Raw genomic sequence first — 24,590 nt, forward strand, 5'->3', positions numbered from 1 at the left:
CTATTCTCTAAGTAACCCTTAAAGGTTAATTTTGCACAAAATTAACCAAATCAGAAATCAATAACAGTTCGACTAGCGTTGCCATAATTTTAGTGTTTAATCGAAAAACATAATTCATTTATTTATAGGATAACCATTAGATGACTTTAAAAAAAATATAATTTAGTTATTTTTTTAAGAGCCAATCTTTAAAAGAAGACCTAAAAATCAAGTTTTGATCAAATTGTCAAACATTGCAGGGTTGAGATACATGCTATAATCAAAACAGACCCAGGATCAAGCAGATGGTACTAAACACACTCTAACCTCTTTGTCTGAAGCTTGTCATCCGATGAGGCTTCACGTTCAAAGCAATCAATTTAGTATCCACTTTTACACGTCCATCGGCATTGGCATCCGGCACAAGAATAGGAGACTCCCGGGTGATTTTGCGGGTTCTCTCCTATTCTCATTCTAGGTGGCTGCTGTTGTTGTAGAACTAGTTCCCCGCATCAGATAAATACGCATTACATGTAACTCCTACCAGTGTCTTGGCATTCAGAAAGCCACACGCCAATATGTTCCACAATTTGTTGCCTTACTTTGTTGACTGCATCAGGGTTGCTGCAGTTCTGGGAATTGCCTGAAACACAATCATAAACCCTAATAAATATAACATCGTCAACATGGAAACTATCAAGCACAGCCAGCCATCCATGAAAATCATGTTCGGATTCAAATTATCCAACTTTGATGCACTTTAACGCCATTCACAAACAATAAGCAGACAAGCACTTCCACTATCAAACTAGAATTCCAGACAAATAAAAACACACACACACACACACACACAAATAAAACATACCTTTAGGGGGAAAGGGAAACTGAGGACATCCTCTCAAATCAGTTCCATGGCCACAATTATGGCAAGAGATGACATAGGAAGGCACTGAAAGTTTATTCAAAACAAAAAAGATTTAAACAACAATTTAGGAAGATCTAAAAATATGGAAATCTAGTGATAGTGTGTTTTATCCCTTATAAAACGATTTTGCATAATAGTTCAATGAAAGTCGTAAGGGCACGGTAGACATGCAATATCATTAGAATACAAGTTTTAAACTGCATATGTAACTATCGACCGAAAGTTTTTGTGGTACAAACGACTGTCTACAATTTGGTGTGGAATATAAAACCTGATACAAACAATATAGTTCGAATATTTTCACATCAATGCATAGGACATCAATAGTGAGACTTCTTATGTGAGAAATGTGATACTCACTATCTGGAGATGAAGTCTGTTTGGATGCATGACGCCAGGGATCCTGTGAACCATTTGTAAATACTATTTTTGAACCTGCAGATTCGTTTTCATAAGATCATGTGAATGAATGCTAATCAAGAAATGAATAAATGATGCTTTTGGCGAAAAAAAAAAAAAATGATGCTTTTGACCAAAAAAATTAAATAAACGATGCCATATCTGGTAGTAAGAAATGCTTTCAGCTATTAGGGGTTTTCTGGTAGGCAGCAAGGCTGGAGGAGAAGGGGTAAGGTTGAGGGCCAAGATGAAAGCGTAGATAGAACTTATGCTATTGAAATATTAATATGCAATTACGAGGAAAACATATAGATAGGCAAAGAGAGATCAATGTCCTTGACCTGCAATTTTTTTGCCTCCATAGTATAGATTTGTTGCAACAACATCAGGATAGATGCCCTCTCCGAAAACATTCTTGCAAAGGTCCAAATGGTATCTGCAACAATGTAAACTATGAATCAGAGATGCATACAGGAGCTACCAGACATTCTACGGTCTGTAGAAAAAGATAACAGAAAAATCGTATTTAGATTAAAAATATTTTCAGAAACATGCCTTGTGTCAATTTTTGGAGACCGGATGCTATCATTTGCGGGTGCCACCTGAAAATATGCAACTTCAGTACAAACTTGGAACCACCACAATCGATCTGAACTGCCCTCACTAACAGCAGTATTCTTCAAGTGCTTCTGATTATATGTTTCAACATCAACGCCAAAACTTCCCAGATAATGATCTTTAACGTATTTAGCATATGTTTCCTGCAAGAGGATTAAGTTTTTGCCATTAGAAACATAAAGAAACTTGATATAGGCATCTTCATAAAGTTAAGTCCAAGAACCACGATTATTGGCATGGCGGCTTACAAGTTACGAAATAGTTTTTTTATCCATCATTCTTACTTTTCACTGAAGTTTAAAATGAAAATATTATACAGCATACACTATGAATACCAGAGGAAATCGCATGAAATTTTCATACTACTGCTAAGTTCGAAGTTTGAGATTTGACATAAAGGGGTTATTTATTTGGACAATGCAGGGTATACATGTTGCCCGTAAGACAAGCTCAGTAACCGAGGGCTAATTATAGAACATAACTCTGTGATTACATAAAGAGCACAGTGGACCAAGATTATTTCAATTAAAGAACCAAATGGAAAGGTATGAAGAGGAACATACCACCAAATCCTCTTCATTTGTCTTTGCTTGAACAAGAGGGGAGCATAACTTATCTGGAATTCCAGATTGAAACTGCAAATTATTAAACGAATAATCACCACTAGTTTGACAAAGTGTAAACTGAGTGACAAAACTAAGAAAGAAGTAATATTTACCACTGTACCAGCAGCATCCGCCAGAAAATACATAAAATCACCATCAATATCAAGCTGCACAAAGACTTAATGCAAGGCGAGAAGTCAAGAAGAAACTCCTATGGGCGAGAATCTTGATTGTGCTTTAAAGTACATCATGTTTACAAATGGTGACTAGAAAGGATGAAAAATCCAACCTGCGTTGCACCATACAACGCCTTCACTGCTTTCCGGTTAGTAGAAAGCCTTTGTTCAACAAGACGTTTAGTTTCTTGCAATGCAGCTTTACATTGTGGACCTGCAGACTCACCAACCTGCATTCGGAGAGTGTTGTAGTTAAGTGAAAAAGGGTCTAAAGAAGAGACAAAAAAACTACAATCTCATTCTTTCATCTTAAAGGCGAAAATGCCAAATTAACACAGTGATCACCTGCTGGTCAAATTCAGTGAATTCATAAACAGCTTCAACAACTGCCGAACTTGCAACACTTCCACATGTCAAATGTGGGAATTTAACCCGAAACCACGCACTAAGAGCTCCCGCATACGAAACACCAAACACAAACCATGGATTTTCACCCTTGGTCTTATTCAGCTTCCCATTTAACGAATTCTACAAATATTCACACAAAATAAAATATAAAAGAAAACTGTAAATCACAGGCTTATTTGGGTAAAATATCTCCAACAAATTCATAAATTTCACAATTGGCGCTTGCCTGGTAAAACTCACGAAAAACTGCCAAATCGAAAAGAGCTTGCTTGGATGACAAGTACCTCAAATTCTCCGTTGTATGCGATTTGAAGGGAGAACTTTTTCCATAGTATCGATGCTCAGGCGAAACCACAGCTGCCCCAAACTTCTTAGCCAACACCTGCACAATGGGGATTCCATTAAATTCCCAAAATTTCAATCTTTCTTCCAAATTCACAAATTTTCCACAAAAATTTGAAAAATTAGAACTTACACTAAGGTAATCGTTAGCAATGCCGCTGCACGCCGCTTCTCCGCAAATTCTGAGAAAAATGGGTCCGTCAGGCGTTCTGAAGTAGTCGAGAAATTCATAGTAGCGCTGCGGGAATTTGCGGCGGTCGTAGGGCGAGAAGTGGTCGAGAGTCTGATCGAACCAGAACTCCTCCGTCGTCAAGTAATTGCCAGTGCCTCTGGCTCCGGACGAGCTCCCCAGCTGAAGAAAAGTTCGGGGATTCATAAAGGCAGAAGCGAGCGTCCAAAGCATCGTCGTCATTAGCAAGAGCGAGAACGAAGACGACGTCGGCATTGGAATTCGGGATGGTTGATTGGCGGAGGTGCGCTGGTGGCTGGTCTGCGAAAGTTTGCAGCAACTAGCAGTCATGCATGCTGTACAGGTGTTCACATACAACATTGGCACGTCAGCAGTAAATAGCGGACTAGTTTTTTTTATTGAAATTTTGGTCATCACAAAATCTACCCCTATAAATGGGAAGTGGTTCTGTGACGTAGAAAGCTTTTCAACTCAACGCTCTACGCGAAAATCTTCGTTCTATTCTACGTAAGATTTTCTACTTGCACTTTGACAAAAATACTAATATTCCTCATCGTTTGTCAACACATCTTCAGTTTGGATTATCAGTACTGTGTTGAGAACTGGAAACATATTCAATTTGGATTAACGTCACTAGAACCATAAAATCAAACGATCTAGGAGCATTTTTAATTTAGATTAACACTGCTTCGAGTTTCATTGGTGTTGACGATGAGTCTTTGATTCTATTGCCGAACAAGGTCACTTCATTAACTTTTCAACGAAATGAGTCGTCCTATGATTGGTTACTCCTAGGTGCACTTCAAAGTTTGACATTCAAACAGTCGAATGACATTCACCATAAAGACATTCATCTCCCTTGAGCATCTTTACCCGTACAGCTTGATACGAATTATGTGCACCTATATTTTCACAAATATAGTCGAAGCTGATAAACTTGATGCGGAAGACTATGAACTTAGTAGTGTATTGAATAACCTTGTCATGAGGTTCGAAAACACTGAGAGTGTTCCTTTCATCACTGTAGTTGCTCAGTGCAGAAGTCAACAGTAGGTTCGACAGCACACCACCACACCTATTATACCCGTCCAACCGAGATTGGTCACGAGTTAACATGCCCCATCAACAAAATGACGTAATTAGCTTAGTAATGACTCGATTAGCATGCCATGTATGCTTTGTAATTTCTAGGATCAACCATACCAAACAAGCATACTTCTGAATAAAAATAACGTTGAATAATGTTATTCAAACCGTTTTCTCAGAATTGAACAAGTACTTTTAAAACTCTCAAATTTCAGATCGATTAAAAGGTCCTCAATTTTTGCATATACAAGTGAAGCACTTTCCTTTGAAGCAAAGTTATGGATACTTTTTTAGAAAAACTAATGAAAAAGGTTTGAAAACTTTGAATTTTAATGATAAGGACAAAAATAAAGGATAAAGTGAATAGTACCAGGATTGACTTTTTAGTGTAAAAATGTAGTTTTTCATTAAAGTGAACAGTACCGCGGACTTTTTGTTAAAACTCCCATACTTTTTTACTATTATATCCTCTGCACAACTAAACTACATAATGATCAAATGCCCATTTTACAGTTTTACGTGAAGCAGCAATATAAGAAAGGTATACAGGAAGCACCCTTTTTGCGACTAGCTAGTGAAGTAATCTGCGCCAGCCGATGCTTCCAGATATGCCGATACTAGTCCTGATTAATACGAAAAGCCAACAGGTTATGCACTGATCTAGTTCAAGTGATTCAGGTATCAATTGAGAGAATGTGTTCTGTTGAGTCATGCACAAGGTTGTAGAACAACGGTAACTTGACGTGTGAGTATTTAAAATTGGATAATCGACACAAAAACACAGAAGTGTCATTTCTCTAATAACCTCATTTTGCTCTCATGATATCCGAAAGACGGACTTGAGTTCAAGCTGTGTCTACTATATATTTGTGAAATGCAAATAGATATATAAAAAATGCAAACTCTTTTCTTCTCAGACACAAAGATGGCAATTCTCAACTTAGCAGTTCCTATTTTAACTGCCTTTCCGGCTTCAATTTCTTAGCTTATGAAGTAAACCGACTTGTGTTCTTAGTTTAGCTGCACATACATTACAAACTTTTGCAGTTTATTAACCACTTTGCTCACGTCCCTAATAAGCAACTATGACGCAGACTTGTGAAAATGTTCCACCCCCACCCCCCCCCCCCCCCCCCCCCCCCCCACCCCAAGTGAATTACAGTTACAGATGGGAACCATTCCATACGAATGTGACAAAGTTCCATTTGCAGGGTTGAGACACATGCTAAAACAAAAACAGAGCTAGGATCAAACCGACAGTACTAAATAATGAAAGCACTCTAACCTCCTTGTTTGAAGCTTGTCCATGCATCCGATGAGGCTTCATGTTCAAATCAATCAATTTTTTATCCATCTTTACATGCTCATCAGCATCGGCATCTGAAGCACGAATAGGAGACACCCGATGATTTTGCAGGTTCTCTCCAATTGTCATTCTAGGTGGATGGGGTTGTTGTACTCTTCTGGTCTCGCCTGGATCAGTGGGTTGGGAAGCTGGGTCCTCAATATTACCAGGTTTATCTCCTGGAAACTATGAAACAACCAAACAGTGTAAAACATTTAAGTCATCCGCAACACCTAGGTAAAAATAAAATAATCCAATTCTTAGTAAGTAGGATCAACAAACCCACCTCAACTCTTTGTCTCAGTACAAGATATCTTCCATGCATTCTTTTGCCTCCAACATGAACAATCAAATCACATTGCAAACAGAGGGAACTTCCATCTATCTCGCAATAAAAGAAAGCTACAAGTAGTTTCCAAGAAGATAGAACAAGCGTCGTTATTTTTGTTTTCTTTCTTTCAAACAACATTAAGACATATATCAGCAGGGAATCGATAGAATCGAAAAATAGGTCTGCATACCAGGTGCATTTTCACAAATGTCGCAGCGGGGAACTTCACTGGGAGTTGCAAGACCAACCCGAACATGCCGGCTAGCAAGCTTATTGCACATATGAACCTGCCACCGGATCAACAGTTTAAAGCATCTCGAATACAAGCCGTACAGAGAATATAGAAACATGAAAACAAATGTAAATTCCAAACTATTCTGAATCTACGCGAAAAAGGCGGTCCAACTGACTTAACCCACATTTGCTTACCTCACATTAGTTAAACAGGGAAGCAACTAACAATTCAACAAACTAATGTGAAACTGCAAATTGGGCACTGTTTAAAAAAAAAAAAAAAAAAAAACACTTTGGAAAATTTAACAGCAAAATGGTAAAAAAGGTCATACCTTCTCGTCACAGGCGCGGCAAAGAGCAGCCTCGTCGGCAGCGCAAAACACGATTGCGGCAGCGCTTTCACAGGAGTCACAAAGTGTTCGCATAATTACTAGTCCCTTTCACCGCTCTCATATTTCTTCTATCCAACCACAGCTCAAATGCTCACAATCCAATCCAATCCAGTCCAATCCAGAAAACATAAAAGTATGAAAATTTCAGCGAACCCAATTCAGCCAGATCGATTGGTTGTGTTTGGAGAAGTCAATAATGAAGGGGAGAACTAAACAAGAAAAGGATTGGAACAGAGATAAAAGTGGGTTGTGTTGATTCCAGAAGCCAAAAGAATAATAACATAAATTATAAACAACAAACCATTTAGGACTTTGGTTAGTAATATTTTTCTTCATTTACAAGTGAGCGTACTTAGTTTTGATTATCATCAAACATGAATTTGAACCATATTATTGCTAGTCTATTTCTCATCCCCTTAGTGTAAACAATATTATTTGTTAAAAAAAAAATTATATATATATATATATATATATATATATATATAAACAAACAAATATACAATTATACACAGCGCCTTTATCCAAAGGGATCCCCACTTTTGGATAGAAATGAGGGCTAGTTGTAGGGCCCACTCCATGTTGGATTTCAACAATCCAAACCGTTAATTTTAGAAGTCTTGATTCGTAGATTATTTTTACACAAATTCAATTTAATTCAAAATTATTTGCCTATTTAATTATCACGTTGAAATTTCATTGTTTCTTAGAGAACAAAGTGTTTGTCAATTTCTTTGAACTCAATTAGATGCTTCAAATATTTCCGATCTGGCTAATATTTTGCAAGAATGATCTATGAGGTGCAACTTGAAAAGAAACGGTTTGAATCATTAAAATTCGATGTGGTGTAAGCCCAACAACTAATCAACTTTTTTATAAAAAAAATAGAAATTCCTCCCTAAAGACTTCTTAATTATACAATATATACATATATAATATGTAAGATAAAATATATGAAATTTGATGGGTGTGATATTCACACACCCCATTTTACTTTTCACATATCCTTCTAATTTTCGGCCGTCGGATTAGATGAATTGAAGAAAATCAACGGATAGAAATTAACAAAAGGTGTGTAAGAAGTAGAATGAGATGTATGGATAGCACATCTCAATTTGATAAACAAATTTCAATAGAACAGATAATGTCATAAAATAAAATAAAAGATTCTTTAGAGATAAGCCTTTTTAACTTTTGTTTCTTCAACATAAATCCATCTATCATTAAACATTTAAATAAAACTCAAAATTCAAATTTGTTGACATGTGGACAAGAAAGTAACTTGCTGTTACAAATTATTTACAATTTAAGTCACAACTTTCTAACTATAGTAACAAATCATATTATTATCTATAACAATGATGAATTTTGTTAATTTTTTTTTTTAACAAATGATATTATCTATACTAAGAGATGGGGTGGCTTAACCTCATAATGAGTTAGCAATAATGTCATTCAAATTTGTCTTTGACGAGAATCGAACCTAAGACATCTTACTTACAAGTAAAAAAGGAATATCATTAAACTGTAGTACTAAGTAGCTTCAAGGATTTTTTATAGAGCTACTAGACCTACCACATGTCCTATTTTTCCACTCACATTATAATCTCATCCACACAAAAAAGTTGAAAAAAAATTGAAATGCTATTTCCTCACTCACTATTATTCCTAAAATAACCTCTAATATGCTCTTTTCCCACCCACCATTATCTTAAAAAATTAAAATACTATTTTCCCAACAATGAAGTCTCATCTGACGATAATCTATAAGCAAATGAATGTCCCTCTTAATGCAATTATGCACTCCAATACCTATCATTAATATGTAATCATCATAACTCTTTTCAGAATTTTTTTCTATCCTCATCTTTAATGTCTTTTTTTGTGAATTTGGGTTACATATTATCCATTTCTTCCAAAACCGAATACAAGTAGGGCTCATGTTACCTTTTTACCCCCAACCTATTTTTATTACAAATCTTTTAAGGTTCTTATCAGTCATTTTACAAATAGATAAACTTATAATTAAAATTTTCATTAAAAAGTGGGTGAAGAAATAAGACACTAGAATGAGAATAACACTTAAACATTGCTTCCATCTTCCTTTTTTTTTAAAGCAGTCTAACATTTTAAAATTTAATTAATAGGTGTACTATTTGTTGGTGTAAAAAATTTTGGTCTTTTATAAGAGTGACTAAGATAATTGTAAATTTTTGATATGCACATACTTCATTTATATTTTACTTAAACTATGGATAAATTAACTTTGAATTAAATAATGTCCATTTTTGTACTAATTGATTTACCTATATATAAATTTATTTATGATCAGTAAGTAAATTATTGTGCATGTGTCATTGTCTTTTTTTTTTTTTTTTTTTTTTTTTGAGCAAACGATAGTATTTACTTTCTACACTAAAAGGGTGGGGGAGTGGGCGAAGCCTTACAAAGGGTTTGCTATAATAATGTGGTTTTGACTTCGCCTTTGAAGAGAATCGAATGTAAAACCTCTCACTTATAAGTGGAGAGAAATACTATTAGACTGTAGTACTAAGTAGCGCATGTGTCATTGTTTTATGTGCAAATAATTTAGTATATTAAACATTTCACATAATATTTCTTTATTTTGTAAATAACTTATTTTGCATGAAATTTTACATATATTAAACATTTTTTTTAGTAGTATATACGTGTGTGTTTAAAAATAATTTACCCAGGTTTATATGCAAAAAATGATTTTTGTAACATTTATTTATTTTTTACGTAACTTATTGTGCATGTGTTATCAGACCAACTCCAATAGTGGGTTAAAAGTCAAATTACCCTCCAAAATTTCCTCTCAAACCCCCTCCAACCCAAGGGGAAAATTTGGGCTAAATGCTAAACCAAGGCCAAATTTCCCCCAAAATTTAGCCCAGAAATCGGAGTGGACTCCATCCAATATTTATCGGAATTTAAATTTTTTTAGATTAAAATGTTCATAAAATTAATTTACGATAGTCTACATATTTATTTAAAAAAAATAATTTAACAAAAAAAATAGTCTAAGTTCATTCTTTAATAATCCCATGCTAAAATTTTAGGCTAGAACGGCTGAAGCAGAAAAACTGTTTCTGAACTAAAAGCTAAATTTTTCGGGCTAAAATATTTGGCTTTTAACCCAACCATTGGAGATGATCTCATAGCTATTAAGCATGTTTAACTTTTTATATTGTAAGCAATGAATTTATAACATTAATATTTTATTTTTGTTTTTTAAAATCATTAATCCCCTTATCATTTGCATGGAACTAATTGTGTTCATCACACATTCAGATAGAGGTATTTCAAGCATTAAAAAATTGTATAATGTATAAAGTTAAATATAATTAATAAATTTAATTATGTGAATCTAGCCACTAAATTATTTTCGAATAAAAAATTTATATGGATTTATGCGGAGAAAATTATGTTTCAATAGTTTGAAGTCCATTTTCAATAAAAAGAAATCGTTGTGGACTTGTCAATTTTGTTAGCTCAAGCTCAAACTCAAACTCTCTCTCTCTCTTTGGAACTTGAGAAAGCTGAAAGATTGCAGCTCCGCCACAAGTTTTGAGAAAACGGGAGGTGGGGCTGAGTTTCGATGGAGGGTGATGGAGATTTCTGAGTGGAATATGATTCTCTTTGGATTCTCTTTATGGGATTCAAATGATCAATCAATCGTGTCCGTTCATCATAAATCATGCGGTGAGAAATTATTTTAAACTATTTATTTGAAATTGAATATAAATAATATTTAATGAAAATTGACTGCACGATACGTATTAAACGGACATGATTCATTCATTTCCAGATCCTTACTGTGACATCCCACATCGCCCAAGGGAGTGATCCTTAAATGTATATTCTCATCCTTACCTAGCACGAGACCTTTTGGGAGCTCACTGGCTTCGGGTTCCATAGGAACTCCGAAGTTAAGCGAGAAGGGGGCTAGAGCAATCTCATGATGGGTGACCCACTGGGAAGTTGCTCGTGAGTTCCCAAAAACAAAACCGTGAGGAAATGGTAAGCCCAAAGCGTACAATATCGTTCTGTGGTGGTGCCTAGGCCGGGATGTGACAAATTTGGTATCAGAGTCTAACCTCCGTCGCTTGTGTGCCGACAAAGACGTCGGGCCCCTTAGGGGGGTGGATTGTGACATCCCACATCGGCCAGGGGAGTGATCCTTAAATGTATATTCCCATCCTTACCTAGCACGAGGCCTTTTGGGAGCTCATTGGCTTCGGGTTCCGTAGGAACTCCGAAGTTAAGCGAGAAGGGGGTTAGAGCAATCCATGATGGGTGACCCACTGGGAAGTTGCTCGTGAGTTCCCAAAAACAAAACTGTGAGGAAATGGTAAGCTCAAAGCGTACAATATCCTGTTGTGGTGGTGCCTAGGCCGGGATGTGACAAATTTGGTATCAGAGTCTAACCCTGGTCTCGTGTATGCTGACGAAGACGTCGGGCCCCTAAGGGGGGTGGATTGTGACATCCCACATCGCCCAGGGGAGTGATCCTTAAATGTATATTCTCATCCTTACCTAGCACGAGACCTTTTGGGAGCTCACTGGCTTCGGGTTCTGTAGGAACTCCGAAGTTAAGCGAGAAGGGAGCTAGAGCAATCCCATGATGGGTGACCTACTGGGAAGTTGCTCGTGAGTTCCCAAAAACAAAACCGTGAGGGAATGGTAAGCCCAAAACGGACAATATCGTGCTGTGGTGGTGCCTAGGCCAGGATGTGACACCTACAAAGAGGATCTTGGTCTTTTCTTAGCCACCAGTTGGATATCTGACATGGGGCCCATTGAGTTTCTAGTAAACTAGCATTCCTCTTAGAAGATTTTGAATCATGGTGTGTTACGTACGACTTACATGTTTTAAATGTATTTATATGCATAAATTGACAAAATAAAAGTCAAATATTTGAAGTAAATGAATAATTTTAGATCATGTCAGAAGAAATCTCTCATAAACTAATTAAAGCAGTTGAATTCACATAATAAAATCAGTTTATATAGAATTTACATTAAGAGTAGAGAAAATAATATTTAATAAACAATTGATTGAATTACATTATTGTCAGCCCATTGTAAGGCTAAGCCCACCCCCTCTAGTGTAGATAATAAGGAAAACTAATGAAAAATGCTTGAAAACTTTGAGTTTTAACGATAAGGACAAAATAAAGGTAAAGTGAATAGTACTGGAATTGGCTTTTAATGTAAAAATATGGTTTTTCATTAAAATGAACAGTACCGGGAGTTTTTCGTTAAAGTTCCCTTGATAATATCGTTTGCTTTTTTTTAAAAAAAAAAATCATTTGACAATTAATTTAATCACATTAATATCCGTGTGAGAAATACTTTTTTTTTTTTTTTTTTTATAAAGAAAATAATATTTAATAAACAACTGATTGAATCACATTATTGCTAGCCCATTGTGAAGTTAAACCCACCTCATTTCCCTTAGTGTAGATAATATCGTTTGTTAAAAAAAAATTAATCATTTGACAACTTATTTAATTACATTATTATACACGCATCTTAAAATTTTTTATTATATTTTTCTTTCCCCTTCACATGGGCACCATCAACTTTCACTCATCCTTCCTTTTTTCTATTCTTTTCTCTCTTTCCACTTTTATATATATATATATATATATATATATATATATATATATATATTATATTTTATAATGATCAAATTACCAAATTACCCATGCATTATTTGATATATTATATTAGGCTCTTTTTGAATTTTTTGGTTAAGGGGTAATTGTGTCCTATTGTTTTTTGTCGAAGCCGTGACCCCAAAGTGGGGCTCTGGATTTATATATTACTAGCTTTTCTGCACGTGCTCACGTGTCACATCCCCGCCCGGGGGGACCACTTCCTGGGCCCACTCCATCACCGTAGCACGATATTGTCTGCTTTGGGCTTACCATTTCCTCACGATTTTGTTTTTGGGAACTCACGAGCAACTTCCCAGTGGATCACACATCATGGGATTGCTCTCACGCGCTACTTGCTTAACTTCGGAGTTCTGATGGAACCCGAAGCCAGTGAGCTCCCAAAAGGCCTCGTGCTAGGTAGGGATGAGAATATACATATAAGGATCACTCCCCTGGGCGATGTGGGATGTCACAATCCACCATCCTTAGGGGCCCGACGTCCTCGTCGGCACACACGCGGTCAGGGTTAGGCTCCGATACCAAATTGTCATATCCTGGCCCGGGGGGACCACTTCCTGGGTCCACTCCACCATCGTAGCACGATATTGTCCGCTTTGGGCTTACCATTCCCTCACGGTTTTGTTTTTGAGAACTCACGAGTAACTTCCCAGTGGGTCACCCATCATGGGATTGCTCTTGCGCGCTACTCGCTTAACTTCGGAGTTTTGATGGAACCCGAAGCCATTGAGCTCCCAAAAGGTCTCGTGCTAGGTAGGGATGAAAATATACATATAAGGATCACTCCCCTGGACGATGTGGGATCTCACATCACGTGCGTGCGAAAGACAGTTTTTTATCATGGCGCTCTACGCTTGACTTACACATTTTAGATGCATTTCTATGCAAGGATTGGTCAAATGTATAGAAACATAAAATAAAGACGATTATCATCTCTAATAATACATGCAATAATTTAAAGTATTTATCTAGAATTTGTAAAAATAAAAAAAAAAAAAAAAAAAAAAAAAAGGTAATAAATAACAGAGAATATCCTTATAATTTAGTTGCAACTAAAAGCTAAATAAAAAGTATAAAAATAATCCAAGAACTTCAATTGACCTTGATACACTTGACAACAAAACATATTATGAACTCATATCGCCGTCCTGTTGAAAATTTAATGTGTTTGGTTAAAATCAAATATTAGTATTATTTGTAATTGAATTGCATTAAAAGTTGAAAAAGGGAATTAAACATTAAAAGAAAGAATATAACCTTATGTTGAATTCGAGGGAAGCAAAATATCTTTATACAAAACATTCCTTGTGAAGACTCCTTCATGACCGTGTAATTCTCCTTTCTTTACCAAGACTTTTGTTGTAGACGCTGATACTCCTCTTGATAAGGCCACGTACAATTGTCCATGACTGAATACGTGATCTAGTAGATAAATACCCACATTTGGTATTGTCTGCCCTTGTGATTTATTTATGGTTAGTGCAAAACTCAATTTCACTGGAAATTGTTTTCTCATCATTTCAAATGGGAGTCCTGCGCTTTCTGTGATCTTTAAAGAGATTCTTGGTAAAAACACTCTAGTTCCAGCAAATTGTCTAGATAAGATTTCAACATCAATTAGATTATTGTAAGCTCCATGGCAAGCCAGTCTTGTACCATTGCACAACCCCATCTTCGAATCGATATTTCTCAAAAGCATTATTGGGGCACCTTTTTCAAAGTTAACTAATGAGGGGGCATTCCACCAGGTGAGATTGAATTCAAAAACTCTTGTTGATACAAATTTCTCACATCGTCCTCAACAGAATTGAAAGAGTATAAGATATGTTCAGTTCCTGGAAATTTATCGATGATCATTTTATTGAGCTTGTCAGCATCCTCATTTTTTGGAGTTATAATTACTTTATCAATATACTACATCTATATCCATTCTCCTTTCCTTCAATTTTTGCCCTTTAGTAGTGGAATATAATTTTTGGTTGGTCCTATCGTGGTGGTTTTTTTTCCTTCACAATTTTTTCCCTTTAGTATCGATATACTATATCTTTATGTGATGTTCTTTTTATATTTTTACTTTGCAAAAACAGCATAATGTTTAAGTTTTATTTGTTTTTAAGGTGTGCTAGCCATTCTAATCAATTTAAAACGTTTTTTTTTTCTTGATTTAGGGCCTATCACGATACTTTTAGATTATTAGTGTTAGGTTTCATTTAATGATTCCATTACTTAATTGTTTTAAATTTTAAACTTTAGTTGTATTGCTAAAAGTTTGATTACAAAATTACTTTGCCGAAACAAAGTTGACAATTTTTGGTTGGTCCTAAATCATAAGATTGCATTGCACTTGGTTTCTTGGTTTTCTTAAAAATAATATAGTATATTCAATCACGTTGAGCACTGAAGATTATGAGGAGGGAAATCTTTGTTTTTATATTTTTCCCTTGACCATTATAGTTGAACTGATATTCCAAGTTTACACAAAATTTTTATCACTTACCGTTCCAGACATATTCCTTTCCTTATTTTTTTGTTTTTTTTTTTTTTGTTGTTGGAGTACTTGTTAAAACGTTGGTCACTGTGGTAAATATATACAATTCAAATGTTGAAATTGTTATAGACATAACAAAATTATTAAATGGATGTTTCCATTGATAGTACAAAAGGCAATGACAATGTAAAATAACTATTCGTTCAATCTTAATGGATGTGTCTTAATAATTTGTACAAAAAATATTCATACAACGTATGGATTTACAAATATATAATTAATAGAGACAAAAAAAAAAAAAAGAAATATGTTGGTCCTATGTCATCTTGGTTTACTTCCGTTTGATTTTGTACTATATTTACCGAGTTCAATCGGGTTTGATAATTTGCATGTCGTCGCATTGAAATTCAAGCCCGCTGTGATGAATTCATAGATTGTCGTCTTTGCCCTTGTTGATTGCTCCTACGATACCTTTGGTTTGACTGTTGAGAATTGTGAACTTTTGTTTGTCCGAAGTGAACTCCTTTATTGCCGACCTACATTGAGAAATTGCCAAAAAGAATGAATTTTATTTTATTTTTGAAAAGGAAGAAAAAATAAATCATCTCTACATAAGAGGAATAATGTAGATAAGGTAAGAACCTCTAACATATTGGTTCTATCAATTCCCTCCATACTTGATATGTTGAAGTCCTCTGGAAATCTTAAAACTGAAATTTCAATTTGATGATTCTTAATAAAGGTAAAATTGAAGAAAAATATGGAAACATAGCATTGAAATTCAACAATGGAAATTGATGCTTGCACAAATTAGATCACAGTTAAAAGATTCATGAAATGTACACTATCGAATTGACAGAATACATACCATTGAGAATTTCGAAAAGGAAAAAAAATACAGACTAACACAAACTAATAGGAGGGAGCCAAACATATACCACCATAACCAAAATTAAGACAATAGGCATTAAAAAGTGATGCCTTTAACGGCATTCAAAGTAAATATTAAACATGCTATGCGATTGTCTACCATCTAACAAAATTAAGAATGGATAGGGAAATACCTTAGTAATGAAATGAGGGAAATCCCTTAGTAATGCAGTAATTCTATTTGTACTTCTGTTTGAATGATCCACTAATTCACTGCACCAAAGCATATTTAACCAAAATGAAATGAGGAGAATGTAGACAGGGAATTGATATTAGTAATGCAAACCACTAAATGAAATGCATGTATACCCACTACCGATTAATAGTCCAAGTTTGTAATCCCTATTTAAGCTTGCCAAAATGAAACTGAAAATGAATTATGGTAAGTATACATATATGCACGTCCAAGTTTGTAATCCCTATTTAAGCTTGACAGACAGGGAATTGATTTTAATAATGCAAACCACTAAATGAAACACATATATACCCACTACCGATTAATAGTCCAAGTCTGTAATCCCTATCTAAGCTTGCCAAAATGAAACTCAAAATGAATTATGGTAAGTATACATATATGCACGTCCAAGTTTGTAATCCCTATTTAAGCTTGACAGGACCAAAACAATTTGAGGTTGAGAAGTATTTTCACTTTTAACAGTGATACACAGCTTTAATCGCTGAAAATGGTGGAATGGAAACCTAGGAGAGGGAATGAAAAAAGAATTTGATAGAATATCGGGGTAGTTGTGGGAGGTTACTGGGAAATAGATAAACACTACGTCTCCTTTTACACAAAACTCCCTAGACCAATAAGCAGTTCCACAGGGAAGCAGTTCAACAACAGTCACTGCAATACCTATGCCAATGAAAAATACAGAAATTGCAGATTAAATGAACAAAATTTACGTACAGAATATGGGAAAAATAGATAAAAATAAAAAATGCATAAGTAACTTAAAAACTGCACATAAACAGAAAACTTTACCTGCTGCTGTTAGGTATTCCTCCCATTTGCAGATTCGATTGAGCTAATTTTCCGGAGCTTACCCTATGTGAATCACAAGCACCCAAGAGAAAGCAAGCAATGAGAGGTGCAAGCATATTTGTAGAGCACTTCGATTCTTTTCTATCAAACCCATTCTTCAGAAACCATTTAAAAAAAGGGAGGTTGCTAAATTTCAGTTCTTACATATCACATCCCTTTTCATAACACACCAATCTCTGGAAATGGTGGAAATTTAAAAAAATGCATTAGTAACTGCACATAAAAAGAAACTTTACCTGCTGCTGTTAGGTATTCCTCCCATTTGCAGATCTGATTGAGCTAATTTTCCTGAGCTTCAACCACGGACCCAATCATGAATCCCTAAATTTACCCAATCTTAACAAGATGAAGAATTTAGTACAAATATTTAACCGAGCAGTAAACTTCGAAAGCAAAAAGAGTTACGAAAACAAATAGAAAATAGAATGGTTAAACATACAACAAAACATGGAAGAGAAACAAAAGAGAATAAGACCATTTTAAGTCAATATGCATGTTGTGAGTCTTTGCTTCTTAGTAGCCTTTTATAGCTCCTGTGAACTCTGTTTCTGTCAAGTAATTTAGTAATCAAACTTTCAGCAATACAACTAAAGTTTGAAATTTAAAACAATTAAGTAATGTAATCATTAAACGAAACCTAACACTAATACTCTAAAAGTTTCGTGATAGGCCCTAAATCAAAGAAAAAACGTTTTAAATTGATTAAAATGGCTAGCACACCTTAAAAACAAATAAAACCTAACCATTTGTTTTATAATGCTGCTTCAAAACTACAGTTCTTGTCTTCCGTAGCGTACATATTCATCATCGGGGTGTTTTATTTTATTTTTATTTTTTTTGGGGACATTGTAGCACCTAAATGCATTGACATTACCAAAGTCTATAACTGTAGAAATTAAGAAAATAGCATAATTAACATTCTACAATCATTTCATAAATTGTCAGTTTCATCAAAAGTCTGGTAACAAGAAACCAAGTGCAATACAATCAAATGTAATACTCAGATAAACAAAAGAGAGACCAACGTCCCTCCACCAACTACCCATTACAAAATATGCATAAAAAAATAGATGAAGATAAAAAATCCAAGCAACAAATGATAAAATTTTCGAGCAGTACAACCATGTAAATGAAGAAGGAAAAAGATAAAAATACAGAGAATGCAGACTAAATGAACAAAATTGATGTACAGAATATGGGCAAAAGAGATAAAAATGAAGAATGCAAACTGCACATAAAAAGAAAACTTCACCTGCTGCTGTTAGGTATTCCTCCCATTTGCAGATCCGATTGAGCTAATTTTCCAGAGCTTACCCTATGTGAATCACTGGCACCCAAGAGATACAAACCAATAATATTAAGATTGACATGAGCAAAAAGATTGAGAGTTAAGAAGCTGTAGCGAGGAAGACTCTTTGAAAATAAAAGATTAAGATAAATATGTTTTTCACCCTTGACTTTTCAATTAACAATTAAGCATGACATAGGTTCTGAATTGAATTGGTGATGGTAAAAATGGAAAATCAAGACATCAATACCCGCTCGAATTTTTCAGAGCTTCCACTTCGTAGTCCCAGTCCATATTCACAAATTTGCAAGGAACAAAGAAAATGAAAAGAGTGAAAAATAAAAACTGGATTGGTGGTGTAAAATGTAAGTACCTGAGCAAGTTGCAATTTTTTTGGGTGCCCTCTCCCTCTCCGCTTGATAGAAAGAAATAATCAGTAGGGATGCATAAAACACAAATATTCTAACAAACCACATTGCACATCCAAATAGACTAAAGAATCAACATATTGAAGTTGAATTGGAAATAGCTCTGTCGATGCCCAAATTAACAACAACAAAAAAACCTAAAATTAAACCCTAGTTTTTTAAATTGGGAAGTTGGGTACTTGGAAAAAATGGAAATGAGGCATCCGTAGGTGGAGGAGAGAGAATATGCAGAGGATTTGCATGCACTCAAGAGAAAGCAAACAATGAGAGGCGCAATCATATTTGCAGAGAATTAGATTTCTTTCTCATTAACGACAGGAAAAAAACCCAAAAATAAACCCTAGTTTTTTAAATTGGGAAGTTGGGTACCTGGAGAAGATGGCAATGAAGGCGGCGGCAGCGTAGGTGGAGGAACACGGCCAGGAGATGGGCTCCTGAAGGTGGGCGTCCGGGATCGAAGGTGTGAAGAAGGATGGGTTCCAAGATGCGTACCGGAGTCTGGTTCCGAAGATTGGGCTCTTTTCGATGATTCATCTGTGTGTAGCGGTGGTACTTGGGTAGTTATTGTTTAACCTTCAACTGAACTCAGATCGTGGGAATCATTAAACTGCTCTCTAGTTTCGATCGTGGGAACCGTAAAACTCTCTAGTTTTGACTGATAACTAAACTGGCAACTCTACTCTTTTTCACTTTCATCCCACGTTTCAAATTCTGTGGTTAATGCTTTTACCTTTCTATCCCTTATCAAAAGTCTGTATAATTTATTGCACGACTTAATTTTTTTGTTTCAAGGGCTTTTGTGTCCAGTTCTTTTTCGTAAAACCTTGAGACACAAAACTCTCGTTACGGCTTTCTAATATTAAAGATATTATAGATGTCGTTACTTTGCTTTGGTGGCTCTTGCTTTGGAAACTCTGTTTATGGCTCCGATCCTGCATTGCCGTCCACAAACTATCTTTGGGTGCATAAATATATATGAGTGGGATGGAAAGGGCGTGACACCATGAATACTGCTAACCTACTATTTTATTCAAGAACTGGTAATCCAAAAGAAAATTTTGCTTTTACAAGAGAAAAATATATTTCATACATTTCATGGTCTTTGACTTTTTTGTTTTTTCATATTTTCTTGATTCACGTATAATTATTTAGATCTGGTGACAATGAAGAAGGAGAGTAACAAAATAATAGAGAGCGAAAATCATTTCATTTCTATATAATGCGGTACATATTCAATTTTATTTATTATACTACTGTTGTGATGTCAGAATATGATACAAGTGATTTGATCTCGAAAGCTCTTTGTGAGAAGTTTTCACCAAATACGTAATGCTAATTAACTGTGGACTCATGAATATTTTCCTGTTGGGAACAAAGTTAAAAGGCTTTTAAACATTGAATCGCTGATTCTAGGAGCTTTTTTACCTGTTGGCAATGCAATTGCTCCAAAACATCTCCAATGGGCCAAAAAATGGAGGGCATAGTGGTGGGTCAAGCAATGCTCGTCCAAATGTCTCTGCAATTTAAAGCCGGTCTTGCGCCAGCAGGCATGGTTGACTTCAGTGTTCCAAGAATTCCAGCCTAGTACCTAGGCGGTGCTAAACAGCTGATCATCGTCAGTATTAATCATTAGGGGTTTAAAAATAAGATTGGGCGTCTAGATCTGCCTAGAAGCTCGCCTAGGCACTTGCCTATGTTGCAACTCTCATTTAGACAAAAAATAAATAACTTCCACTTTGTATTTTATTTTTCAATAAATTTTTGGATACTTGTATGAACAATCATTATATACTTGTTCCCAATATTTTGAATATGTTCTAGTCCTTTATAATTTAAATCGCATTCTATTTTGTAATTTATATATTCCAATATAATTATGTATTTTTTAAGTATAAGTAAACATTTATTTATATGTTATATAATAAATTCACTAAAATTAAAAACCCACCTAAATGCCTAGGCACTAGGCCTCTTCCCGTTGCTCGACTAGTGCCTTTAGAACCTCGATTAACGTTAGCTAACAAAACCTACAACGGTGAGGCCTGCTGCAACATATCCAACAGAAGAGCACAACGGCTCCATGACATGGCGCAATGAGAGGTGTTTGATTTCCAACAGCCCGATAACTTGGACTGTTGGATTTTCGAAGGAAAAAAATTGAAAAATTACCGTTGTGCCATGTGTGCCATGTGGTACATTCTGGTGCATCAGATTCAACAGTAAGAAAAAACAAACGGTCAGGATTAATCCAATTGTTAAAAATGAAAAAATAGAGGAAAAATGGAAAAATTAATTTTTTTTTTATTCTATAAATACCCAACAATTTTCTTCATTCTCCACACCACAACTCAGTATTCCATAATATCCAACCACTTGTTGCCTTGTTGTAATCATGCGCTTTGCTTTGTATTTGAAATTAAATTATTTGAGTTAAACATGAGTTTTGTTTTCAAAGAACAAATTTATAAAGTTCACACTCAAACACACAAGACATAAAAAATATATTTGTGAATAGCAAACGCCCTTACAATTGTCCAACGGGTGGAGTTGCACAATGACAAATACTTTTTAGAGTAACAATTACTTGCCATTGCCCTTACCCTTGTTCTCCTCCAACACTCCAACAGTGGAATTCCTCTAATAATTTTGGAGAGAAGAATTTGCTCCCTTGCCAAGTTGCCATGCCTAACTTTTTTAAGAGATAGACATTTTGTCCAACATGTTGCTTCCATGACATAATTTAAGGGTAGTGAAACAAGCGAGCAGGAATGTATGGGGAACAACATTCCCTCGTCCTAGTGCAGATCCACCACCATCGTTAATTAAGTTAAAATTTATGCGTTTTATTATGTTCGAAACCTATCTTTTATCTGGTCATCCAACCTTCCTGTATGCATTCAATTTATGTGCTTTATTTAACCTCAAATTAGAACAAGTGAAGAAAGAGAAACTTCAGTATGATATGTATCCAACTCTATGGGGCCAAAATAACTAGAACTGTATTCGGGAGCTTCTTTTTTATTATTATGAGCGTAATCACATGCCACATATTGGCTTCAAGAGATTCAAGTATATTCACACACAGTACAACGCAATCTTCCTCGCATTTTTTTTTATTACACAGTAGAAAACCAATACAACTTGTCTTCAGATCAAGACATGATAGATATATATATAGACACCTGCAGTACACTTGTAACATTTTTCCCCAGTAGACAAGAAGCGGTGGAACATTTCTCTCTTTCCGAAACTCAAAACGAGAAGTTCATCATGTCCAGGCTCAAGCTCTCCATCATCACAGTTTCCATGAATCCACAACTAGTCGGTGCCTTCTTGAAACTGCTACGTCGGGGCTTTAAGTAACAAGCAGAGATTGGAATGATGGGGATGTTCTCACAGTTGCAGAGCTCGATCATATACCCATCCGGGTCATGGAAGAACACCTGGTCGACCTTGACCCCATCGTCCTCCACCACGGCTGTCACGTACCTCATCCCCATATCTTGCAGCCTCCTCTTAACAAGTCCAACATCAGTGCACTGCATGTTCATCACGGATAAATATCTGTTATATTTGACCATAATTAATATTACAGGTTCTATAAGTAGCAGTGCAGCTCTTACTTGGAAGGAGATGTGGTTGTCCTTGGGATTGATCGGTCGCAATTCATAGTCTTCCATTGCCGGACTTTCAATCAAGTGTATCCCAATGCCATAGTTATACAACCTACACAAGGTCAGACAGATTAACTAGTTATTTTCTTTTACTCAAAGCCGTGGATATGCATGTATTTGTTTACAAGATACAACCGTAATATTCAACTTTGCTGCATGTGAAAAACAAGTCTGTACTGTTAGGCCTTATGTTTATTGAATTTTATTTTTGGCACTCTAAAAAGCATGATAAGAGAGAGAAAGCTAACCAGGCTCCATTGAAGTTGAAAGACGAGGGGCGTTTGATGAGAACAAAGCCCAACACTTCTTCATAGAACCTCATAGAAGTCCACACTGATCTGCACAACAAAGACACATGATTTAAAGAGAGCAAAGGCAGTGCCTCGCAGTTGCTGGCTTCCTCAATCTCCATATCACACTCTTACGATAACTCTCACTTGCACTTAGTCTCTCTTTGATTTTTCGTATGCCCTGCATCACAAAACTAGAAGGGAGTGCCTTTTATAAAGCCACACTTTGGAGCATCTTTCAAGTCCTATTCGAAATTTTGCACAGCATCCTTACTCTTGTGAGGAACTTTCCTTGCAGATTCTCACAAGTCACATCTGACAAGTTAAATCTAGTCATCCTCTTAGCTAATGTCCACCTTGATATATTGGGAGGGGTGTAATATCTTTGAATGCCACATCGACTATGTCACAGTAGAGGGTATTTTTTCCACTCAGGGCGGAGAGGAAAAATCGAATTTGGATCTCTTCCATCGTTGGGAAGAGAAATAACATTATACCAAAAGCTAGTTGGTACGTAAAAAGATAAGTACTTATTTTAGACGCTCTGCAATTTTTTTTTTTTTTTTTTTTTTTTTGAGGCTTGAACCCATTTCAAGTTCAAATGCTAACACAGAGTTTGCTAGCCTAAAGCAAAAACAAAGACAATTGTGGTGATTTGAATTTGACTCAACCTTTGTCGGAATCGAGGCCTTTTCATTAGTTCTTTGAAGCTTTTGAAAACAGGGAACAACAAGGTGCCAAATCTTGAGAAATTTCTTTGATGTTTCCTCTCCCGCATCACATTCTTTGTCCTCTGATCTTATAAACTCAACAGATCCAAAATCGAAGTTAGGGCGAGATATCATCACCAAGAGATTGATACGCCCCTTTGAGCAAATTTCGGACGGTAGTAATCATGTCTTGAATGTGTTTCTAATTCTCTCTAGCACATGTAGCCTGAATTTGGGGATTTGTTCATATGTTGTGCCCTGTTTAATATATGAAAGTGACAAAAAGTACTGGCACGACCATTTTAATCCGTCATATGTTTTGTAGCTTTTTCAATATTTTTGGGTGATTCTATATCTTGTGTTTAGGCGTTTGTCTTGGGTAAATTTTTGCTTTTGGGCTCTTTTTTTTTTTTTTTTTGTTTTTTTTGGTAAACTGGACATTTATTTCCAGGACAAAGCCGAAGTATAAAGAAGGCCCAGCAAAGGACTAATAGGAATACAACAAAGGAGAGTAAGATGGATACAACAAAAGAATTGACACTGAAACAGCTTCACAGCATCACCCTAAACACTCCTACAAAACTAAACTTGATGTGGGCAAGGCAGTCAATCTCTGTTCAAAATATGCACAATCGAAGATGGAGGTCTATTGACCCAAGTAGCTTCGCTCATCTTTGAATTCTTAAAAGATGCAATCCAATCAGCCACCATATTTGCTGATCTAGGGACCCAAGATCATTGACATGATCATAATGAATCCTTCATCTTCATAATTTTCCATAAAAGGAAAGCCTCTCATCTACCATTACATATGGAGTTTTTTAAGCATAGAATGATCTCCATTGAGTCTGATTCTATAATAATTTTATCTAATCCCAATTGTTTAGCCAAATTACAACCCTCCAGTATTGCCAATGATTCTGCTATCCTTGAAGCCTTGTTGCATGATTTCTTAGCTGCAACAAACTTGCAATCTGAATCTTTGATCACCACTCCCACATTTCC

The 24,590-nt window shown here is 35.6% G+C and overlaps 4 protein-coding genes and 1 pseudogene across 54 annotated transcripts; all 5 read right to left on the minus strand.

Moving 5' to 3' along the window:
- Positions 1-360: 360 nt before the first annotated feature.
- LOC137715030 (putative serine protease EDA2) lies at positions 361-4,137 on the minus strand. Its single transcript, XM_068454239.2, has 11 exons — positions 3,586-4,137; positions 3,337-3,492; positions 3,048-3,230; positions 2,816-2,932; positions 2,640-2,693; positions 2,485-2,556; positions 1,859-2,064; positions 1,645-1,739; positions 1,265-1,339; positions 845-928; positions 361-622 (listed from the first exon to the last, which is right to left on the minus strand). Exons 1-11 carry the CDS (start codon positions 4,054-4,056, stop codon positions 507-509), a joined length of 1,629 nt encoding a protein of 542 aa, XP_068310340.2. The 5' UTR covers positions 4,057-4,137; the 3' UTR covers positions 361-506.
- Positions 4,138-5,083: 946 nt separating this feature from the next.
- On the minus strand, positions 5,084-7,336 carry LOC137715667 (B-box zinc finger protein 19). Of its 2 annotated transcripts, XM_068455010.2 has the most exons (5): positions 6,971-7,308; positions 6,595-6,691; positions 6,360-6,475; positions 6,014-6,259; positions 5,084-5,351 (listed from the first exon to the last, which is right to left on the minus strand). In XM_068455010.2, the coding sequence occupies exons 1-5, from the start codon at positions 7,061-7,063 to the stop codon at positions 5,346-5,348; spliced, it is 558 nt and encodes a 185-aa protein (XP_068311111.2). In that variant the 5' UTR covers positions 7,064-7,308; the 3' UTR covers positions 5,084-5,345. The 2 variants fall into 2 exon arrangements, with proteins under 2 accessions (XP_068311111.2, XP_068311107.2); XM_068455006.2 differs by lacking the exon at positions 5,084-5,351 and having other exon boundaries at positions 5,655-6,259; positions 6,971-7,336.
- Positions 7,337-13,990: 6,654 nt separating this feature from the next.
- On the minus strand, positions 13,991-14,589 carry LOC148690803 (uncharacterized; annotated as a pseudogene).
- Positions 14,590-15,399: 810 nt separating this feature from the next.
- Positions 15,400-19,626, minus strand: LOC137729275 (uncharacterized). Of its 50 annotated transcripts, none has more exons than XR_015957135.1 (9): positions 19,281-19,622; positions 18,734-18,898; positions 18,448-18,522; positions 17,671-17,737; positions 17,432-17,516; positions 17,136-17,198; positions 16,285-16,363; positions 15,863-15,930; positions 15,400-15,756 (listed from the first exon to the last, which is right to left on the minus strand). XR_015957135.1 is itself a non-coding variant. In XM_088686671.1 (9 exons), exons 5-9 carry the CDS (start codon positions 17,455-17,457, stop codon positions 15,628-15,630), a joined length of 333 nt encoding a protein of 110 aa, XP_088542797.1. In that variant the 5' UTR covers positions 17,458-17,483; positions 17,671-17,737; positions 18,448-18,522; positions 18,734-18,898; positions 19,281-19,594; the 3' UTR covers positions 15,400-15,627. The 50 variants fall into 50 exon arrangements, 19 of the variants coding, with proteins under 19 accessions (XP_088542797.1, XP_088542795.1, XP_088542793.1 ...); XR_015957127.1 differs by having other exon boundaries at positions 17,432-17,531; positions 19,281-19,621; XR_015957118.1 differs by adding an exon at positions 16,800-17,006 and having other exon boundaries at positions 17,432-17,743; positions 19,281-19,619.
- Positions 19,627-21,899: 2,273 nt separating this feature from the next.
- Positions 21,900-23,077, minus strand: LOC137717481 (glyoxylase I 4). Its single transcript, XM_068456867.2, has 3 exons — positions 22,834-23,077; positions 22,535-22,637; positions 21,900-22,450 (listed from the first exon to the last, which is right to left on the minus strand). The coding sequence occupies exons 1-3, from the start codon at positions 22,995-22,997 to the stop codon at positions 22,163-22,165; spliced, it is 555 nt and encodes a 184-aa protein (XP_068312968.1). The 5' UTR covers positions 22,998-23,077; the 3' UTR covers positions 21,900-22,162.
- Between the last annotated feature and the right edge of the window lie 1,513 nt (positions 23,078-24,590).

Source organism: Pyrus communis, chromosome 15 (genome assembly GCF_041283825.1).
Source record: "Pyrus communis isolate YQ-2024b chromosome 15, ASM4128382v1, whole genome shotgun sequence".
Taxonomy (NCBI): domain Eukaryota; kingdom Viridiplantae; phylum Streptophyta; class Magnoliopsida; order Rosales; family Rosaceae; genus Pyrus; species Pyrus communis.

What these genes read in the sequence shown, in the direction of transcription:
- LOC137729275 (XM_088686661.1), bottom strand. Translation starts at nt 18,777, where the DNA reads ATGGACTGGGACTACGAAGTGGAAGCTCTGAAAAATTCGAGCGG. An exon ending in AGAATTACTGCATTACTAAG is followed by an intron (nt 15,924 to 16,309) that starts GGATTTCCCTCA and finishes TTCAGTTTTAAG; the next exon opens with ATTTCCAGAGGACTTCAACA. An exon ending in ATAGAACCAATATGTTAGAG is followed by an intron (nt 15,757 to 15,862) that starts GTTCTTACCTTA and finishes TTCTCAATGTAG; the next exon opens with GTCGGCAATAAAGGAGTTCA.
- LOC137717481 (XM_068456867.2), bottom strand. Translation starts at nt 22,997, where the DNA reads ATGGAGATTGAGGAAGCCAGCAACTGCGAGGCACTGCCTTTGCTCTCT. An exon ending in TTCAACTTCAATGGAGCCTG is followed by an intron (nt 22,638 to 22,833) that starts GTTAGCTTTCTC and finishes GACCTTGTGTAG; the next exon opens with GTTGTATAACTATGGCATTG. An exon ending in ACAACCACATCTCCTTCCAA is followed by an intron (nt 22,451 to 22,534) that starts GTAAGAGCTGCA and finishes ATGAACATGCAG; the next exon opens with TGCACTGATGTTGGACTTGT.
- LOC137715667 (XM_068455006.2), bottom strand. Translation starts at nt 7,063, where the DNA reads ATGCGAACACTTTGTGACTCCTGTGAAAGCGCTGCCGCAATCGTGTTT. An exon ending in CATTTGTGAAAATGCACCTG is followed by an intron (nt 6,476 to 6,594) that starts GTATGCAGACCT and finishes AACTACTTGTAG; the next exon opens with CTTTCTTTTATTGCGAGATA. An exon ending in TACTGAGACAAAGAGTTGAG is followed by an intron (nt 6,260 to 6,359) that starts GTGGGTTTGTTG and finishes GTTGTTTCATAG; the next exon opens with TTTCCAGGAGATAAACCTGG.
- LOC137715030 (XM_068454239.2), bottom strand. Translation starts at nt 4,056, where the DNA reads ATGACCAAAATTTCAATAAAAAAAACTAGTCCGCTATTTACTGCTGAC. An exon ending in TCTCCAAAAATTGACACAAG is followed by an intron (nt 1,740 to 1,858) that starts GCATGTTTCTGA and finishes ACATTGTTGCAG; the next exon opens with ATACCATTTGGACCTTTGCA. An exon ending in GTTTCCCTTTCCCCCTAAAG is followed by an intron (nt 623 to 844) that starts GTATGTTTTATT and finishes ATTGTGTTTCAG; the next exon opens with GCAATTCCCAGAACTGCAGC.